At 41.3% G+C, this 18,466-nt stretch overlaps 2 protein-coding genes across 4 annotated transcripts in view; both read left to right on the top strand.

The window, feature by feature from the left end:
- The window catches only part of LOC131107501 (protein FAM163B), a 33,694-nt gene extending 27,730 nt beyond the window's left edge, over nucleotides 1-5,964 (top strand). Inside the window, exons 3-4 of one of the 2 annotated variants that reach the window (XR_013630388.1) lie at nucleotides 1,916-3,124; nucleotides 3,164-5,964. Coding sequence is in view for 1 of the 2 variants with exons in the window: in XM_078799081.1 (XP_078655207.1) it covers nucleotides 1,916-2,371 (456 nt within the window). In the remaining variant the exon portion in view is untranslated. Of the gene's footprint in view, nucleotides 1-1,915 lie in introns of both variants that reach the window. The other variant, XM_078799081.1, reaches the window with a different exon arrangement.
- Nucleotides 5,965-12,393: 6,429 nt separating this feature from the next.
- On the top strand, nucleotides 12,394-18,170 carry swi5 (SWI5 homologous recombination repair protein). Of its 2 annotated transcripts, none has more exons than XM_058057131.2 (5): nucleotides 12,394-12,592; nucleotides 14,349-14,397; nucleotides 14,489-14,592; nucleotides 15,448-15,542; nucleotides 17,673-18,156. In XM_058057131.2, the coding sequence occupies exons 1-5, from the start codon at nucleotides 12,495-12,497 to the stop codon at nucleotides 17,735-17,737; spliced, it is 411 nt and encodes a 136-aa protein (XP_057913114.2). In that variant the 5' UTR covers nucleotides 12,394-12,494; the 3' UTR covers nucleotides 17,738-18,156. The 2 variants fall into 2 exon arrangements, with proteins under 2 accessions (XP_057913114.2, XP_078654958.1); XM_078798832.1 differs by lacking the exon at nucleotides 12,394-12,592 and adding an exon at nucleotides 13,286-13,401 and having other exon boundaries at nucleotides 17,673-18,170.
- The last annotated feature ends 296 nt before the right edge of the window (nucleotides 18,171-18,466 follow it).

Raw genomic sequence — 18,466 nt, 5'->3', positions numbered from 1 at the left:
ACCTTTGGCAGACTCGACAGCACCTCTGCTGGTAGCGTCCAGTACTGCAGCATGACATAAGAGGACATTACAGCACGGGGCTGAATGCAGTGACCCACTAGAATAGAAAATGAGCTTTTGTACTTGTCACATTGTTCTGAGAAGTGTGCAGTAAAAAAAAGCCATATGTGCACTCACTAAAGTGTGTTTGCATGGTTTTCATTTCACGGCTGCGTTACATCAGCACTTCTGGCTTAGTGGCTCTCCAAAGTAAATCATTCATGAGATCATTTTTGCACAATTCCCTCCGCACTCGTCGTTTTACATCATGTTCATTTCTCAACGAGTAACTCATCTGCTCTGATTTCATGCCAGGCAAAGCTCACTTAAATGGAAATGTCACGGTGATATCAACACATTTGTGCAGGTGAAGACAAGAAAAGGCTTACTTGCTCATCAAGGGCCGTGTAAATGATACTCTCCTTTCTATTTTAGGGCATATTGTTTTATTTCCTGGCGTAATCCAAGCCATCTCTGTGTTCTGCTTTGATATTAGCTGGCAGGGCGCCCGGGATTAATCTGCCAGCTACATTTTGTGGGAGTGCACTTCAGGAGCTTGGAAAACTGCAATTTGTGTGTGAATGCAGAGTTGAAAAATGTCAGAAAAAGCAATGGATGAATGGATGACTTGACAATACAGTAAATCCCTCACCGCTTCATGCTTCAAATTTTGCAGCTTCACTCATGAACGCTTTTTCAAAAATAGCATTTTAATAACTCATGCGGTTTTGTGGTTGAATACGGCCTATACGGTCAGAAAATATACATATTTAAGCAAATTGTTTGCCTAAATGAAGCACTTTGCGGCTCTTGTGTGATTAAGGACTCGATAAATAAACATGACTTGACTTAACTTGACACTTTCAAGCCTAAAAATGGATGAATGAAGTACAAATACATATATAAAGCATGTTGTGATATGTTGTATTCTACACTGGTCACTAGGTGTAACTAATATTACAATGATGAGACAATAGCCAACACACGAAGTACTGGTCAGAACAGGAAGTTTTAAAAAAACAAGGAAAAACAAGTCTATATTATGTCTTATTTAGTTCTAGTATGTCTCATTGTGAGCTGCACGGTGATCGAGTGGTTAGCGTGCAGACCTCATAGCTAGGAGACCCGGGTTCAAGAAATATACAAGTACTACCAATACAAATACTGTAAAGTTTTCTAAAGCAATTATTTGGAGGACAAGCGGTATTGATGGATGGATGGATGGCGGAATGCTTCGTGTCTGCCACAGAGAGCACAAGCCCAGAGGGCGGCTGACATCATTGCAGCCTCACCAGGCACCAATGAATGCTTTGTTTAGACAAAACGCAATGCATTTTTAAATTTTTAAAAATGTCAAATGCATATTGGTACGTGTTTGTATATTTCTGGGGTATACCTTTTGAGTGTTAAATTGCTGTGTGATGAGTTTAGCGTCGACACCGTGAGTCAGAATGTTTTATTGAGTAATGACCTTTGTAATCGGTTCCTGCCAAAGAAAGAGCTACAGGTTTGAAGCGGCGATTGGTACGATTAGTAGTAGCTCTGAAGATTAGCCATAAATTAGCTGCCTATATAAGAACCCTCTTGTGTTGATTTCGGTGTTTGTCCAGTAAAATCCTTTATCATTTAGTATATTAAATTTGGCGCCAAGATAATTGTGTTGTATTGAAATAATAGAGTGATGGACAGGGTTGCTTTACGGGTTTTTCGTTGAGTAAGAGACTTTACTGAATTTGAATGGAAGACCCCTGGTTTATAATCCAAGCGGTATCCTTCCATTTTTCACTCTGTGATCCTCGCTGGAAAACCGTTTGACACCCCTTGATATAATTTCCCAAGTGGCCTGACCTTTCCATCTTCTTTGTCCTCCCCCCAGTATTATTGCTGTAAGAAGGAGGAGTCGGAGTCGGAGGAGGAGGAGCCTGACTTCGCCGTCACATCCCGCCTGCCGCCGGTCCACTCCAACCACAACATTGTGGCGGCCACGGCCGCCGCCTCCTCCATCCCCAATGGCCCCGCCCTCTTCCCCACCCCCCCGCTGGCCAGGAAACTGACCCGCTCGCAGACCTTCTGCCCGTCGTGCACGCACTACGAGCTGCCCTTCTACCTGCAGCCGCCGCCCCCGCAGGTCCACCAAGCCGACGGCTTGAGGAACGGGGGCGAGCGGGTCAGCTACCGCGCCGTGCAGCAGCCGCCGCCGCCATTACAGCAACAGGACATAGAGCTGCCCGTGCCCGTCAACATTTCCAACTACCGCAGGCCCCAACTGGCTCGATCGGTCACCATGAGGGACATGTTCACGCGCAGCTGCAGCATCAGCACTGATGTTTAAAATGTTGTCGGACTTTCAGGACCTCCGCTGACTTTTAAATGTTTAACTATTTACGTTCCGATATAACTTCTTGGCTTCATTATAAAAGATGTCCCCTCTTCTCCTGGATGACATCATGGACAGGGGTCGTGTCTGTGCCATGGCTGCTAAGGACCAAAACATGATTAGTGTTTCTCTGCCATGGAAGGATGTGTCCGCTTCATCACGCACGGATTAGACTCCACCATGAAGATGGCGGCGATGGAGTGAACTTTGGCTGTAAAGTCAAAATCACATCAAGGGCTCACAGAAGATAGAAAACTGCTATTTATTTTACAAAAAAACATTTCTTGTACAAGAATTTAGTAGGGAATCGTACCAAAAGTTACCCTAGTGAGAACGGAAACCGCCTGAAAATGAAAATGCCTATTTTTGATTAGACCTGAAAATATGCCTCTCACATTTATTACATGCATTTGAAATGGAGTCTGATGCACCAAGAAGCCATTCCAAGCATACGCTATACAGAACTGTACTTACAAAACAAGCAGTGCCACAATACCAACCATCTTGAATGCCGGAAAATGCTGAGTGAATTGACTGGATTCCTAGTTCCAACACTCTTTTTTTCGCCCTCTGCAGATAGCGCCATCAAAACACTTTCTATTTAAGCTTCCATAAAACAACAAAGTATTCACAATTTAAAGCAGACATATCTGTAACTAGGCGGGGCTCCATCGAATTTGCCACAGAAATCTTATATTTTGCCATAGTGTTAGAGCAATTAGTCCGTAATTACCGTATTTTCTCAAGCTTTTTGGGGCAAGGAACCATATTAAGTGACTTCCGAAAGTAAAGTTGTACACTGTAGGGTTCACTATGCTCGTGCTATTTGTTTCCTTCTTACGTAAAAACAATACAAATGTACAAAGTACATTCATAAAACATAAGGAGATGCTTTTTGCGAAGGCTAATTACCGTTTTCAGCCAAATTATGTTAATCGGATCAATTATAATGTTAAAACATTTTGAAAAACATTATGAAGGAATAAGAAAAAAATTCTGTGGTGTATGACAAAAAAAAATCTGAACTTGAAATTTACATTTCTTGAAAAATAATACTAATAAAATACTAAATTGTACAAAATTATTATGAGAACACACCCCTTTTAAAACAATGTTCAAGCTGATGTTTTTTATTAATTAACTAATGGCAGGATTATCCAGGAGTGATGAAATGACCCATGTCCCAAGAACCAGATTTGGCCACCGAAGACCAGGTCGCCCAGGCACCCGCCCTTGACCGCCACCCAACACACAATGCACCGGACCCTTATGCTTGCCCCCATAGGTGGTGGGTCTATGAAGGGGAGATCCCGTGTGGCTTTTTCAGGCTGGGCCTGGCAGAGTGAAGGCCCGACCACCAGGCGCTTGCCTGTGAGCCCCTCTCCCGGGCCTGGCTCCGGGGTGAGGCCCCGGTTTCCCACATGAGGTGAGGAGCTCAGCTATCCGGGAGGGGCTCAAAGTAGAGCCACTTCTCCTTCACATCGAGAGGAGTCAGTTGAGGTGGCTTGGGCATCTAGTCCGGATGCCTCCCAGACGCCTCCCTGATGAGGTGTTCTGGGCATGCCCAGCCGGGAGAAGGCCCCGGGGCAGACCTAGGACACGCTGGAGGTATTATGTCTCACAGCTGGCCTGGGAACGCCTTGGTGTCCTCCCGGTGGAGCTGGAGGAGGTGGCCTGGGACCGGGAAGTCTGGGCTTCCCTACTGAGACTGCTGCCCCCGTGACCTGGACCCGGATAAGCGGCGGAAAATGGATGGATGAAATGACCCATAAAGTGTGTGAAAATGTGTTTGCCCCCTCCCTGGTTTCTTTTAGTTTTTGTCACACTTAAATGTCTCAGATCATCAAAAAGTGATTGCCCCCTAAAGCTAATAAGTGGTTGGGCCACCCTTAGCAGCAACAACTGCAATCAAGCGTTTGTGATAACTTGTAATGAGTCTCTTACAGCATTCTGGAGGAATTTTGGCCCACTCATCTTTGCAGAATTGTTGTCATTCAGCCACATTGGAGGCTTTCCAGCATGAAGCCTTTTTAAGGTCAGGCCACAGCATCTCGATAAGATTCAGGTCAGGACTTGGACTAGGCCACTCCCAAAGTCTTCATTTGGTTTTTCTTCAGTCATACAGAGGTGGACTTGCTGGTGTGTTTTGGATCATGGTCCTGCTGCAGTTGGTGGACAGTTCCATTTATCACAGCAAGTCTTCCAAGTCCTGAAGCAACCAAAGAACATTAGACCATCACACTACCACCACTATATTTTGCTGTTGCTATGATGTTCTTTTTCTGAAATTCCAGTTGTAATGGGACACACAACTGGTCTGGTCAGACCAAAAAAATTTTTTCAAAGGTCCTGTGGATCATCAAGATGTTTTCCGGTAAAGTTGAGACGAGCCTTACCAGTGGTTTTGGTTTTGCAACTCTTTTTTTGCGCAGTGTATTTCTTGGATGTTGTCGTGGGGTCTTTTGTGACCTCTTGCTTGAGTTTGTTTTTCAGACAGGGTTTGGATGGTTTTTTTTCACCCTTAATAATATGGGACCATCTGAAACATTTAAGTGTGACAAACAGGCAAAAAATAAAAACACTTTTTCACCCCACTCTACAGATTATTCCTGGAGACTCCAGACGCTAACATCCATTTTCGGTCCCTGGTTATGTCAGGCAAGACAAAAGCACAACAAAACAATTATACACATTAAATATTTACATTGGTGTGTCAAAGAAGTCAAAGTATCAAGTAGTAATCCTGACGCTTAAATAAAATTACTTGTTGAAAAGGGTAATACGGAAATATGACCTCCTGTATGAATTCCTACTAAATTCCTATGAGGGCATACCTGTTTTGTACTTTTTTTTAAATCTTGCACAGGCCTGTTGCAATAATGCCGCATTTGTTTATTTAAAGGCTGACAGGATTGTCAAGAAGTGATGAAATATATATTACATATATTACAGTTATTCCGATAAGAGACTCCAGACTCCGCCCCGATCTGCTGGCGCTTCCTGGACTCTTCTAACCTTCCTTCATTCTGTGCTCTTTGGTTTGTTCATCCACATGCTGAAAAGTAACAGCAGATTAAGTACGCGTAGTCCTACTCAGACTACAAATTCCGCAACTGCAACAATTTTCCTGGTCTTAACGAGCTGGATTATTTCTCGCCGTCAAGTGGCAGTGGGCGTGGCTGAACTGGACACCCTTTCTTCTTCTTCTGTCTTCAAATGGATGCTTTTTCTCTGTTTATCCTTTTTTTCCAACAGCAGTTATTGACACGTGCTAACAATGCTATGCTATGTCCTCGTTAACGAGACACACAGGAAGTCAGTGCCATATAAGGAGTGAGATAAAATGCTATTCTTTGTTAGTATTATTATGATTCCTGTGAATATTGCAGGTGTGTATTCAAATGCGGTGTTTGCTTTGACGTCCAAAGTATTTGAATTAACCGGCTTTTTGTTTACAACCAGACATGTTTTTTTCCTGTCTTTGTTTTTAATGGCTAACTGGATAACACACACAATGTTGCTAATAAAATCCTGTGGGAGAAATCCTGGATCGGTTCATATGTTAGTATGTTAGCTAGCTAACAATGCACGTCATTGGGACACACCTATTTTGACTACGAAGCCTCCCGAAAAAAACCTTTAACAACATTTTATCGTTTGATATACATGTTGTGATCATGCAAGAACAGTACATTGATCATAACATGTAATACTTAATATGTATCTTACCGTATTTTGATGATTTCAAACATCTTTCCGAGGAGTATTGATTTCATTGGGGCTAACGCTAACAATCTGAGCTAACGCTACTTCTGTCAACAAGGTAAGGGTGCTAGGCAGATCGGGGTATTGTGAAACACACACAAGTTACTTAGGCCGAGACATCACTCAAAACTATATACTATAGCTATACTATAGCGAGGCGTTGTTTTATTACGACAGAAATATTATATTTTGTTGTAGATCGGTTACTATGCAGGTCAGTTATGCAAATGGTTCCAATCAATGTGAATTCTCAGGTGTTCGAGATTTAGTTCAATCAGGTTTCAGTTTGACTGAGTTGCCAATACTTCAGTGCTTCAGTCCAATTCAGTGGTCAGGTGACAAAGGTGGGTATACACCTGAAAATTTGTCTCCAAAGACTTTGACACCGGACATGGACTTTGGCACGTAGGCCTGATTTGGAAGTGCTGACGCTCCAGGCATTAGGCTAGAATCCTGTCTTCTTTGAGCTCAAGTCTGAGTCTTGGGGCTGAAAGGATGAGTCCAAGTTAGCAGTCTGCGGGGAAAAAACCTGAAAAACACAAAATTCCAGGAAAAAGATCTACATGATCATTGAATTTCAACCTGTTCTGAAAGACCTGACTTTGTTGGAGGATCAAATCTTTGATCTTGTCCAAGACAGTTCTGAAGCTTTTGGTTTCTCAAGTATTTGGGTTTAAAATCTGATTCAAATATCTGGGATTTTAAATTAAATTGGGTTTCAGTTTTGTATGTCAGGTCATGAGTCCTAGTCAGCCGTCAGGTGTCTATGGGACACAAAACTGAAGGACAGTTGACTCTAGCTCAAAGACCTGATCGTTGGATGCAGACTTGTTCTGAAAAACTTGGACATACTCTAGGTTTCCTGAAGGATCAAATCATTGATCTCCAAGTGAGATCTGCTGTGTCTAAAGACAAGTCCAAGACAGTTCTGAAGCTTTTGGTTTCTCAAGTATTTGGGTTTAGAATCTGATTCAAATATCTGGGATTTTGAATTCAATTGGGTTTCAGTTTTGTATGTCAGGTCATGAGTCCCAGTCAGCCGTCAGGTGTCTATGGGACACAAAACTGAAGGACAGTTGACTCTAGCTCAAAGACCTGATCGTTGGATGCAGACTTGTTCTGAAAAACTTGGACATACTCTAGGTTTCCTGAAGGATCAAATCATTGATCTCCAAGTGAGATCTTCTGTGTCTAAAGACAAGTCCAAGACAGTTCTGAAGCTTTTGGTTTCTCAAGTATTTGGGTTTAGAATCTGATTCAAATATCTGGGATTTTGAATTCAATTGGGTTTCAGTTTTGTATGTCAGGTCATGAGTCTCAGTCAGCCGTCAGGTGTCTATGGGACACAAAACTGAAGGACAGTTGACTCTAGCTCAAAGACCTGATTGTTGGATGCAGACTTGTTCTGAAAAACTTGGACATACTCTAGGTTTCCTGAAGGATCAAAACATTGATCTCCAAGTCAGATCTGCTGTCCAACTCCAAGACAGTCCTGAAGCCTTTGACTTTGGAATCTGATTCAAGGATCTGGTCTTTTGGGTTAAATCGGGTCTCAGTTCTTTAAAGCATGACTAGATTTAGAGCCCTAGTCAGTCATCAGGTGTCTGCCGGACAAAGCCCTGAAAAGTTACTCATCAGCATCTAACGGCATGCTAGTCATTCAACCAGCAGCTAGCACCGGCAGCTAGCGTTAGCATCACCCCTGAAAAACCAGTGAGTGTAGTCCATTGTTGCTTTTTGTGGAGCACAATGACAACGAACAATCCTCCAGATGATTACATGTCAATGCCATGAACATAATTCCAGACAATTTGTCTTGTAGCGCCCGTGACAGGCGTCCCCTGGGGGGCTGCTCAAGCTAACTTGACAATAACAGTGTCAAAGAGACAGACCTCATCTGAGAGGTTTTTCATGTCTGCAGCTAGTCTGTTGTATGAACGCCGCCACAAAGCGACTATTCATGTCTAGGCCTGCTAGGGTGGCTCCTTGCACGCCTCCATCTGTGCTCGCTCTCCTTCATTAGCTCTGACTCATCCTTCTAATAAGCGCGTCCACTTCCTCCATCGTTCGTCTTGCCTTGCTCTTTCTGAATCTGTACCCCATTCTAACCCTTAGCCCATCCCCTTTGTCTTGCCCCTTCCGTTACCCGGTAAAACCTAAGGCCAAAGGGAAGAAACCCCTAAAAAATGGGACACCACTTGATTCTGGTTACATCGTCACCCTTCACCGCTTGCTCACTGAGACATACTAGGCAAATGAGGTACAGTAATTACAGTAACTAAACAATTCATAATAAATATTTCCTAACATCGAGTAAGGTGCATGGATTTCTACATTATTTCAATGTTCTACCTCAGAAGTTCTTTAAAGGGGAACTGCACATGAACACATATTTCTTTCCCTTTTCTGTGTATTCTAGCGTGAGAAAACAAGTTAATATAGCTAGCTTGAAACGGACGTCAGGGGAAATACTGTACCTATTTTGATGCTAAAACCCTCACCAAAAAACAAAAACGGCAACAGTTATTGTTGTAGCACCTAACATGAAAAATTATTTTTATCCGGCGGACTAACACGACGTGTCGCTAATCGCTAGTCGCATCAGTCCCAAGACAGAAGAGTGGATAGCTAGCATCAAAACATGCAACGTTGTTAGCGGTGTTTTTTAGAGGGCTTCATAGTCGAAATAGATGTATCCCAATGGCAATATTGTAAGCTAGCTCTTATTCACTCGTTTTATTGTATTATAAAACACAAACAAGGGAAAGAAATATGTTTTGGATTGCAAATGATGGACAAAATTCCCCATATAGTGTACATCCCCTTTAATGCCTGTTGACAAACAACAATAAATAAAAATAATTTTGCCGGCCTTGATAAATTGACGTGTGCATTCCCCTCCAACCCCCACAACACCTTACGATTTGAGTAATTACAGCATAATTTTTTTTTTTCTCATATCCATAGTTCCAGTGACTAATTTATAATGGAAAACATGTTTGGATGGATACAATTTCTCTGTTTAAAAAAAGTGAACTGAATCCGCTAGCTAGATTAATCCTACTTATTAGTTTACATTCAAATATCACTGCATTTTATGTTTTATGTTGTTTATTTCATTATTCTGGTCTGTATTTGTATGTTACCCTTAACCGGATATGACGATTACATCTACCCTCCCTTGTATAAAGTGTAAATGTACTTATATACAGTATATACATTACCCTTTGATTTAAAAGGGACCTTTTATGCTCATTTTCGGCCCTTTAATCCATGCTTCAAGGTACGCCCACTACACTGTGATTGGTCACACTCACGCAGACTTCCGGGCAGCTGCCGAGCTCATTTTGTGTGATTACTTACACAGTAAGGACATTGATAAATTGTTACTTACAGCTTGCTCTTCTGACTCTTCAACACAACCAAGTAACCTTGGAAACGTGTTAGACTTCAGCAACAGTGTGTTGGATAGTCCAGCTTCACTCATGTTCACAAAACTGCCGTTGACTGAGGCATTTTTTTTCTCTTGCTAGCCAGGAATCAGGAATTCCAACCACTTCTGCCTGATGTTTGCCTCTTTAGGAAATCTAAACAAAATTATTCTTACCTGCATGCCCCTTTAAGGAAGTCTGAGTTGCATTGACGTCAGTTAGAATAAAACTGGGAAACAGAGCGTGCAGAGTATTCCAAAATGTCTTTCGGGACTCTCTTCTAATTGGGCTAACATCATTATCTGACCCTTTGGCATCATTTAAAAATATTCATAGATCAGAAAAGTGAAAAGCATAGCAGGTCCCCTTTAGGGGGAACTGGTCCACCGCTTGGTACCACACCTGACCTAGGGGGTAAGGGGGTAAATAAAGTGGATAGAAATGGGATTGATCCTATGTCTCTGCTTGTGTCTCGCCTTCAGACTGTCAACAAGCTCTATCGCCGTGGAGGCTTTGCCTCAGGAGCTTGGACGGTCCACACTGTGCTCCCATGGTAACGTTGGAGTCTGCTTGGAGTACAAACGCAAAAATAGTCACAGGATGACTGGTTTTGCCTTGTATGCTTGACACATGACCAACGGACCAAATGAATGCAGAATGGTGCAGAATTTGTGTTATTTATTCTGCTTAAATCCAAGTTCAAACTCAAAATAAAAGATCAAGTACCCAGACTTGAACAGAGAATAAACACTGGGATTTTTTTATAAGCATTTTTAGACCAGTCATGATCAATATGTCCTACTGATTGGATCTGATTGCTCCCCCTCCCTATTACTCATATATTGTCCTATACTATGTTTGTTTTTGCATCCGTTATTTGCTCTCTCTGCATGTTTTCTCCTCCAGCAGTGGAATTGAGATGCAGCACAGAGCAGAGAGTGGCTGGGATCCCCATCATGAATTATGAAGATGATAGATAGGAGGCTTTCCAACAAACATCACAAAAGCCGCCTGCCTTCTCCCCGCAGCTTATTGCCTTGCTCTTTTTGCTTCAGGATGGAGACTTTGTGCAAAAAAGTTGTTGTGTTGTCACACTTTATGTCACAATGGATCCCTCCCAGTTATGAGTAATACAACATAATAAAGGTTTTACATCTTTGAATAGTTTTTTCTTTTTGATTAGCTTTTGTTAAATTCAATTAAATTAAGGAACAGGTTTTGAGTAAAATAAAAATTTTAATTAAAAAAATTACATTATACAATAATTTTTGTCAATTCAAATTAGAATTTAAAATATGTTGTACAATAATTGTATTTAATTCTTCATTTAACTTTTTCTGGATTTTAAATGTATGTCTATTATAATTTGAATTATTTTAATGATTACATATTTAAACACGGCGGATTAGCGTGCAGGTCACACAGCTAGGAGACCTGAGTTCGATTCCACCCTCGGCCATCTCTGTGTGAAGTTTGCATGTTCTCCCCGTGCTTGCGTGGGTTTTCTCCAGGTACTCCGGTTTCCTCCCCCATTCAAAAAAAAAAAAAAACATGCTAGGTTAATTGGCCACTCCAAATTGTCCATAGGTATGAATGTGGAGCTGGAATAGGTGCAGATTCTGGAAGATCTACAAAGTTTTCTCTGTGGGTTATTGTGTGCAGCTGCTCTATAGGAGTCCACAACTCAATACAAAGGGTAAAAATAGCATAATAGGTCCCCTTTAAGATTTAATTGATTTTTTTTGTTTGTGTTTGTTTTAAATGTGGTACAGTATCATTTTCCATCCTCTTCAATTGCCTTTTTATGTTTCACACATTTAAAATAATTACAAGCAATACAGCCAGCATTACATTACAATAGTGTGTTTTTTCCCGGTATTTGATGCAGCTCTTGTATGGGCTTTATCTAGATTCTGCTGGGGATGGTCCATTTGTGACACACATGACCATTGCATGCATGATCCATTACTGGCCAGTAGTGTGTGTGGTCTTTTCTAAAAGGAGAAAAAAGGGTCGTGTGTTTCCTGTCTGAATTTTTTATTCCTGCCCTCTCTGTCTTCGTACCGAGTAATAAATAAGCAATGAAAGCTGAATGGACTTTGATTTTATGTCCTCCACACATTTCCTCCATCTTTCTGTGTGTGTTTTTTTAAAGCTAAATCTTTCACCGTGTTCCTTTCCTCCACTTACTCTGTGAACCGTAAACTGTATCTCCAGCCTCCAATGTGCTGTTTTAAAAATCTCAGCTTCTCTCAGTGTGTGTTGTCTAATAGTGTTTCTTTTGCCCACTGAACTTGACCTTTTGCTTTCTTAATCCATCAGTGATTTAGTTGGAGAGCGCTGGTGGCGGTGAATTAGTCTAAGAGGCTGCTCGGAGCTCAGGCCAGAGAGGCTTTGGGTGTAGATTAACACATGAATATATGTCAAAGTGCCACTCTGTGATTATGCAATAGTCGTCGCTTTAGACAGGAAGCGTGCACAAATGAGGGGACGCCTACAGTTAAATCAGCAGTAAAATTCTCTGAGGATTTGTCTCCATCTTGTGGTCACATTAGACAGGCACATGTTCATTTAGCATGTTTATTTTGGGCAAAACCTCATATACTGAGTTTATTTAAGGAATATACTCAACAAAAAAACGTTGCTTGCATTGCTGGTCAAACCAACTTTTAAACATTTTGCATTCCATGCTGAAAGCGAGAAATATGATGTATGACGTTTCGCGGCCACCGTATGACCAAACTACCAAAAACCCCGCCTATTTAGCTCAGGGAACCAATCAGCTTGTTGCATGACAACAGCCCGCCAAGTGCTAACTTCCTGTTTTGTTTTTTCAATGGCCGTCATTTGGGAACCAACTAAGCTAAAGAATTGCCAAAAGTATGAATTTACAACAAACGCCTGCAGATAATAGTGGACAAAAGAAGTTAATCAGTTCGACACCAGAAGGGAACAAGCTGAAGGGAGGAGCACTGAAAAGGTAAATGGTATACATGTTTGGCTGATGGTTGTCCGGTGACAATACACCCATTTTGAATGTGCCTTATGTGTTTAGAGAACAATACATACAGTGATGGAAAATATCATTAGACCACCCTTTCTTCAGTTTCTTGTTCATTTTAATGACTGGCAAAGGTACCTTTATTTGGACAAATATAAAGATGCCAAAAATAGCCCGTGCAAATTTAATATTTTGGCAGTACAATATTATAGGTATTATTACCTTGCTTGCTCTGAAATTAAACTATTTTAGTTATCATCATTAGATCTGTCCAAACAAATGTACCTTTAGTTCTACCAGGCATCCAAACGGATCATTAAACTGAAGGTGGTGAAAAAGGTGAGTGAGTGATTACTGATTAATTGAAATCTATCAGTGTGGAAAAGATTATAAAGTAAATTTTGAAGCTTTGGGACTCCAGCGAACCACAGTGAGAGCCACTATCCACAAATGGAACAATCATGGAACAGTGGTGAAACCTTTCCAGGAGCGGCCAGCCAACCAAAATGTCATCCAAGAGGTCACAAAAAACCCCACAACAACATCCAGGAAGACTTGCTGTGATAAATGGAACTATGAATTCTGCTGTCTGCATGCTCGTTTTTTTGTAACACCGAGTTATACTGACGTCAGTGAGATCTGGTCTACAGATTGACTGCACTCAGTAAAAGATGTGTGACCAATCACAGCAGAGTGGGCATGCCTGGAGGTGGGCGGTAGGAGGAATACATTAAACGTACCACTTGGGGGGGGCAAGCAGGAAATCCATGGATGCGCTGCAGAAAGAGGTGCAGAATTTTGAAGATCTAGAAAGCTTTCTGTGCGGGTTATCTTGTGTAGCCGCTCTATAGGAGTCCACAGTATAGCGCCAATGTGCTGCAAGAGTCACTGCAAGTTATCAAAACACTTGATTGCAGTTGTTACTTCTAAGCAATAATGAAAACTTAATTTAAAAACTGCATTTTGTGTTCAGTTGTGTTATCATTGACTAATATTAACATTTGTTTGATGATTTGAAGCATTTAAGTGTGACAAACGTGCAAAAAAAAATGTATAACCAGTCCAGGGTGTACCCCACCTCTCGCCTGACGTCAGCTGGGATAGGCTCCAGCATATGCCGCGACCCTAGTGAGGATAAGCGGCATAGAAAAAGGATGGATGGAAATTACCACAAGTCCTGCACTACCAAAATCATTCCAACGCTAAGGCGCTGCGTTTTCCAGTGATACGCAGATCATTACGGTTACCATGGGGACTGCCTCACAGCATCTCCAGGAACATTAGGCTTTGATAGAAAGCAGAGTGAGTGGGGTCTGTTTACAGAGAAGCCTGAGCCTGTCTGGTGAGTAGGGGAACAGAAGCCTTGCAGAAATGATATATATTATTGGACAAGGAGTGTTTTTATTTTCAACGTTTTTGTGTGATGGCCAAACATGTGGGAAATAAAGGAGCGATGTTCACAAACGCTCCAATAACTTCATAACTTCCAATAAGTTCATATTGTAAATCCAAAATCCTTTATCCATGTACAATGTGGGTGTCTTATTCAACATCATTGTGGCCATTATAACACATTACACACAACACTTTTAGCATGGAGTCATGCAGAACAGCATATGTTTAAAAGACACCCAAGCACATACAGCGGACTGTATGACCCTTTTACAGCTAGACAAATTACCGCAGACTGTTCTAATTATTTTATTTACATGACACGATATCCGTGTCTATGTAGAACTCCTCTCTCAAAGCTGAAGAAAGTGAACTCCAACTTCAAATCGCCAGTAAGTACCTCTCCTCTTCCACTCCTAACCCAAACACATCCAGTGTCTCGCATTTAAATGTTGATATTCTTGTTCCTGCTTCTCCTCACAGGGACAGGTCACCAAGACGACTAAGTTGAGTCCGGAAGAAGAAGTGGAGGAGCTGGAGAGGAGCAAAAGGCAGTTGGATGCTGAGATAGCACAGCTGGAGTCCGAGTAAGTGCAGCTGCTTTTGGTATTTGGACCCAACGAACGTGCAGTGTTGGCGGTTGATTTCTAGCTGTTGTCAGGGGACAGCTAGTATGTAGTAAGGATGCTCCCATTTGGGTTTTATGCTACCAGTTCCGATACCGATCATGCATGAGTGAGGTTGCCAATACCAGTCACGTGGATTAACTGTACATTTTTCAATTTATGATGAGTGGTATTGGCCAGGGCCACCGTTAGACAGTTCCAAGGGGCCCCTCACCATCATAAGACTGGACACATTGTGTTTATCTTCATTAAACAACCACACACACACACACACACACACACACACACACACACACAAATCACCACAAGGGAGCAAAATTGTTCAGTGACAGCACAGATTGTCCTAAGTTTTATTTTATTACTGCTTTATTTCGATGGGCTACTTATAATTACTCACTTGATAGATTACTTGGCAAAATAGTTCATTTATTTTGAGGCACTTAGGCTGACTTACTTATGTGATTACTGAATCACTAAACACTTCTGAAGCCTAATTATATTAACACACTCTGTTACACGTCTATGCAACGCTCTATGATATCACATACTAATTATGTTGAAATACTCCTGTTAAATTACACACTAATATTGTTCTAATGCTCTGTTGAATGAAGTTATGCTAAAACCTATTTATGAGTGCCACTCTGCTGTCAAATCTAGAACTGCGCCACGCTAACTCTATGGCTACTCTGTTACTCGATTATGGAAACATCAGAAATAACAATACATAAAATGGTGGTGATGTTGGGAGATGAGACAGTATGTGTGGATTTTAGTATGGGTCTCGTTTTTGAGCACGTATTGTTATTTCCCCAGGGGGTACAGAGTGGAGGAGCTGGACGATCACATCGACATGCTACATGAGTACAATGATATCAAGGACATGGGACAGTCGCTGCTGGGCAGAATAGGTATGACAATGCACACAAATGAATACTAAGATAAAATAATAATATATAAATAAATAAATGAAGTTATTGGATTGGACACAGTGTAAGATCTATGGAAGCAAATGGATATGTTATGTTGCTATGAATTGTAGATGTTGCGTAGTCGACCAGCAGAGGCCGCCAGAGTAGCGCTTCTTCAGAGTCTTTCTACTGTACACTTCCTCTATGTTCGTTTGTACATTACAACCCTGCTTATTCTACCCCCAACCACCTAATTAAGTAGTTGAATCAAAAGATGACGAAGTGTAAATGTCTTCTATTGACCGTGGTCCACTCATGTGAATACACCGTATGACAGGCATAGATCGTAATCAGGAGATTGTTGTGTCATTCCAAGCTCAAATGAGGAAGTGTGGAAAGGTTAGCAAAGTTTCAGATGAATCACAGCCATAGCACGAATGATGGACAAAACACTTTGCGGTCTGAAGGAGACATCTCCACAAGTTTCCTCACACATTTAGTCTTTTTTTTTTTTTTTACTGCCTTTCCAAAGCCACTTTCTCTCACTCTACAGTCACTCCGATAATGACTCATTTGTAAAGCCCAAGAGAGTTTCCCCTCACACAATGCATGTCTTTTACACAACACTTAGGCACAATCACGTTCTCTGTCCGTCATGCAGACACATGCGTACGGTCTAATGCAAACACACACAAACTTCCTGCCTTTCTGCCCTCGCTCGCTTGTGCCCATTCAAGAAAAAAAAACACACACTCACAAAGGGCCTACGCTTGGTCGCCGGGTTTGACGTGTTGCACGCTGTCAAGGAGATGCTGTGTGGACAGCTGTCACTTTGTCTCTGACCGGGTTGGATTTTAAAACCAGAAATGCAGAGTGATGTATGTGACGACAATGTATCCGACCAGACATCTTACTGATGTTTCTCATGTACAGCTGCTCCTCTAGGGTCAAACTCAATCTATCCCTCCATTGGAAATAATCAAAGATCGATTAAAGATCCTTTATGTAACAAGAGCGCTCTGCTGTTTTTGAAGACCTACTAAAGAAAAAAACACCAGTCAAAGATCCTCTATATATCACAGAAATGCTCTGCTGTTTTTCATGACGTACTGATAAAATGCTTGTCGTAGATCCTCTATGCGATAGGAGTAGGCTGCTGTTTTTAAGGAACATTAAACAATATCAGCTTTGCTTTTTTTTATTTTTTTTCATTCATTCATTGTCTACCGCTTATCCTCACGAGGGTCGCGGTGGTGCTGGAGCCTATCCCAGCTAATCATCTCCTGTAAAAATGTCTATATGACAGGAACACTGTTGTGTTGTTGAGGACTTACTGCAAAAATGTTCTACTCTATTCAAGGACCTATTCTTAAAATGCTAGTCAAAGATCCTCTGTATGGCAGGAGCGCTCTGCTGTTTTTAAGAACCTACAAAGAAAAGCCCCCACCAGTCAAAGATCTTCTATGTAACAGAGATGCTACTTTTAATGGCCTACTGGTAAAATGCTAGTAAAGATACTCAGAACAGAACATTAATAACAGGAAATCTGCTGTTTTTAATGATTTGTTGTAAAAAAAATGCTACTCAAACTTTCTCTGTATGGCAGGGGCACTGTGATGTTTTTTTCTTGATGGTCTGCAAAACATGTTAGTCAAAGATCTTCTACATAATAGGAACTCTGATTAATATATTTTTAAAATAATCTGCTGTAAAAATGCTACTCAAAGATTCTGTATATGAAAGGAGCACAGTGCTGTTTTTAAGGACCTGTTCAGGGGGGTAGAGATCTCCGCTATAACAGGAATGCTATGCTGTTTTTAAGGACTTACTGCAAAGATGCTACTCGAAGATCTTCTATATATGACATAACGGGAATTATCTGCTGTTTTTAAGGATTTACTGGGGGGGGCACAACAGTCAAGGATTGTGTTCAAAACAGGAACACACTGCTGTTTTTAAGGACCTACTGAAAACAAAAACACCAAAGCTCTTCCACCCTGCTGATATTTATGACCTACTGCAAAAAAAATAAATGTTAGTCAAAGATCTTCTATATAACAGGTGCTGTTTAGAAAGCCATTTACTGAATGGGCGGGGGGTATTAACGCCTCTTTTTGTTGTTTGTTTCAGCTGCTCTACGCGGGACCACCACACGAGAGCTCTACAGCCATTTTGGCTTGGAACTGGATGACTGACCAACAAAAATAGCATTTACTATCTCCTTAGTTCAAATGTGTTAATTTGTAATTTGTTTGTGCTGCCTGCCATGTTGAGTAACATTTAGAGGCCGGGCGTGTCCTTATCTGTATTGAAACACAGTTTGTGTGCTGATGCGTCGCAAAAAACAGTATTTGAATGAACTTTGGCCTCATTCTTGTGGAGGGGAAAAAGCTAATCGTGCGTTATCATCTTGCATCATAACTGCAGTTGATGCATCAAATAATAACGTGGCGTTCTGCATTTATCTCTGTAGACTTTGCTGTTGCTGAAGACGCCAACTATTGATAAGAAGTATCTGCTTTCCATTTATGGGAGCACATGGGTCACTTGATGATCCTTTGCTATCTTTACTGTTTACTAGTAACAAATTCAATTCAGCACATTCAGCCTGCAATAAGACTAGCTTGTGTATGTATTTATTTCATATTTTTCAGACTCTTGAAATTTACCCTCTCAGACAGTGTAAATATTCCACCATCATGGATTGATACAAACAGAAGACGCAGATATGTCTTATAGATCTTTGACCATCTTTTCTTATTAGTAGGTCCTCAAAAGCACCACAGCACTGAAGATCTTTGACTAATTTTACTTCGCAGAGGTCCTCAAAAACATATTTGATTTTTTTTGTAGTGACCTTACAAATAGCAGAATGGCCCCATTGTATACAATAGAGGATATTTGGCTAGCCTTTTCACAACACA

This window comes from Doryrhamphus excisus, linkage group LG19 (genome assembly GCF_037039965.1).
Source record: "Doryrhamphus excisus strain RoL-2023G ecotype Guam linkage group LG19, RoL_Dexc_Guam_v1.1, whole genome shotgun sequence".
NCBI lineage: Eukaryota > Metazoa > Chordata > Actinopteri > Syngnathiformes > Syngnathidae > Doryrhamphus > Doryrhamphus excisus.
This window is presented reverse-complemented; position numbering and strand designations above follow the sequence as displayed.